The sequence below is a fragment of the Octopus bimaculoides genome, chromosome 24 (genome assembly GCF_001194135.2).
Source record: "Octopus bimaculoides isolate UCB-OBI-ISO-001 chromosome 24, ASM119413v2, whole genome shotgun sequence".
Lineage (NCBI taxonomy): Eukaryota > Metazoa > Mollusca > Cephalopoda > Octopoda > Octopodidae > Octopus > Octopus bimaculoides.
Window position 1 is genome coordinate 7,858,326 of NC_069004.1, and position 2,941 is coordinate 7,861,266.

The window sequence follows — 2,941 nt, forward strand, 5'->3', positions numbered from 1 at the left end:
GAGAGAGAGAGAGAGAGAGAGAGAGAGAGAGAGAGAGAGAGAGAGAGAGAGAGAGAGTGTGTAGAGATAATACTTGACATATATCGTACATGTTACCAAGACCTGACCTACTGACATTTTTCCTGTTTTTTTCAACTACTGTACGCTTACTATCCCGTTATACTACTTCCCGCGCTGTTTATAACAATACAAGTGCGCTACTTTGTCTAAGAACTTGTGTAGTGTTCTGCTTTTCATAAAGAATGGCTTTCATTTACAACTCGCTTAAATATTTACTGAACTCATCAAACGGAACTTCTCTTGGAGTAGCTATGGTTGTGATATTAATTGTAACCGTTTATGAATTAATTGTGAGACGAGGTCGACGCTTGCAGAACAACAATCACCTCTCAGACCAACAGAAATACAAAGCCTCTGATGACAAAGGTAACTTAAATTCATTGTTTTTATCGTTTCATGTGAAATGAGAATATGTGATTGCAATGCATTTCCGATTTGAGGGAGAACAGATTTAGAAAAGACTCGATAAATGAATTTAACACTTTTAGTACCAAATCGCCTGTGATTACCTTGGATTCTATGATACTTGTTTCGTGCTTCAATTTGATCTAAGTTAAATTATGTTGCAAACATGAGTTTAAGAATGACAAATGCAGAATTTTAGATATATATTGAAACGAAAGTAGTGTATTTCAATAGAAATATGAGAACGAAAAATTAATAATGACAAAGTTCAGTACGTTTATTATTTTCAAAACTAATTGAAACAAAAGCAATGTACTTTCAAAAATTGATGGTAACAATAGGGTTGATGATGAAAAAGCTACTTAATTAAATTCTTTATTTTCCAAATTAATTGAAACAAAGTTAATGTCTTTCAACAGTAGTAAGGGAACATAATGACAATGGTTCAATAATCAAATATCACAATTATTTCTAATTTAAGAATAGATTATATTTTAGATATATAACACTTGCCACAACTACAGGCAAGCAGCAAACCATAGAAAGTCAAATGAAGAAACAATCTAAAACGAAAATGCTTCAAGCAACCCGGATCTATTTAATCAATGGCATAATTAGAATAGCTGTTTTCTTTTTCTTCATATTCTCAGAAAGGAGCGATGGGGGAATAATATAACTGGCTTTTATAAGAAAATCATTTAGAAATAAGAATAACGTTTATTGCCACTTAAACTTGACTGTTCTGTAGAAACCTACGTTACTACTATTTTTAACCCTCGGAGGACGCCTCCTTCAGCTGGCTATTCAATGCAATCTGCACTCGGTATGTATTGCAAGCAAGGGAGTGAATCCCTACTATCTTCCAGCCACCAGACAGTACGCTTTCGATCTTGTTGTGGCTATCCTCAGTGGTGGATACTAATCCGCACGAGATAGCAGTCGTTCAAGCCAGCTCGCAATATATAGACAAAATAAGTGACACACAGTCACTGATCTTGCAACAAACAAATTAGCCAGTTGAGAAAATCTCTATAAGAAATGAAAGCAGTAACTATACTTAGAAGTAATATTTATCGCCACTTAAACACGGCTGTTCCGTAGGAACCGACGTAACTACTATTTTTAACACCAGGAGGACTCCTCCTTCAGCTGGTTATACTATATATTGCTATATAGTAAAATATTATCACCTCTTGGCGTGTTATACAATTCATTCCCATTAAAAACTGATCTTTTCCGTCGCACTGTACGCTTAAGATAGTCCATTTTCGGTAAACATCCAGCAACGCTCACGGGGATATCGGAAGCTACGGTTTCAACTATAGAGCTCGGTAGTTGTTCAGCTCATCCTGCAAGAAGCTTTATTTCTTCCTTAACTTTTGCAGCGTGATTTTCAATCAGCGTAGGTGGATGTACGTACTCAGAAGGAGTTGTTCTAATTTCATCCTCAATCATTGTCAGCGTAGCACTGCACAGTTTACGATTTTCGTAACTCCAATACGATTTTTTTCTTTTCTGGTTCTATCAATAACATAGGCGTACCATTTGTATAGAAGCTTTCCGCCTCCTCGTTCCGTTTTGATGAACTCTATAATCAATACTTCCGCACGTTGACTTGATTTATTGTCCAATCAGCGAATTGTCCAATCGGCGAATTATCAGTCGGCGAATTGTCTTTCGACGAATTGTCTGCACACGATTTAAAAAATATCCTTCCACCAGCACCATCTCGTAAAAAAATTGGAGGAGGAACATAATTTGTTGAGATCTAATTGCCTGTAAAACATTGTCTACCACGTTTTACACCATAGTCGCCAAAACACACCGAAACAATCTTCACCCTACTAGCTGGTTTGCAGTTACAGAAAATTTGAACTTCTTAAACTCTGCATAAATTTTAATAGATATATAACAAATCGTACATATTTGAGGCAGTGATGTACAGGGAAATCTAACAACTGCAAACAGTTTTGAGTAAATGCATAATGTGAATAGTCTTAATGTTAAATGTAACCAGAATGTTCACTCATTGAGATCCAATTATTGAGCAACTATATCTCGTTTACAAAACAACTGCAAGATAACAGATAATAAAATTGAAAAGATTTCCCTAACTCGATGCGGAAGACACTCATAATCCAAGGAATAAACAACTGGGATTCAAAGTAAACAACTGCCAAGTCCAATATGCTTTCCTATTTTTCCCTATCATCGAAAAGAAGCATTTGCACTTGAAATATTGCTTTACAAAATGATTGAAGTAAATGATAAATCATTGTTATGTATATATATTCAATATGTGAACCCTGCTGCTTATATGTTTATATGCGTATATATGTGTAAACGTACATAAATACATACATGCAACCATACACACATACATAAATACATACATACATACATACACAATCACACACACACACACACACACACATACACACACACACACACACACACACACACACACACACACACA

At 35.4% G+C, this 2,941-nt stretch overlaps 1 protein-coding gene across 3 annotated transcripts in view; it reads left to right on the plus strand.

The window, feature by feature from the left end:
* The first annotated feature begins 119 nt into the window (after positions 1–119).
* Positions 120–2,941, plus strand: part of LOC106878694 (iodotyrosine deiodinase) — an 18,823-nt gene continuing 16,001 nt past the window's right edge. The window contains exon 1 of one of the 3 annotated variants that reach the window (XM_014927983.2): positions 120–426. In XM_014927983.2, the coding sequence (XP_014783469.1) occupies positions 243–426 (184 nt within the window). In that variant the 5' untranslated portion in view covers positions 120–242. The remainder of the gene's footprint in view (positions 427–2,941) is intronic. The other 2 variants (XM_014927980.2, XM_014927982.2) reach the window with 2 other exon arrangements.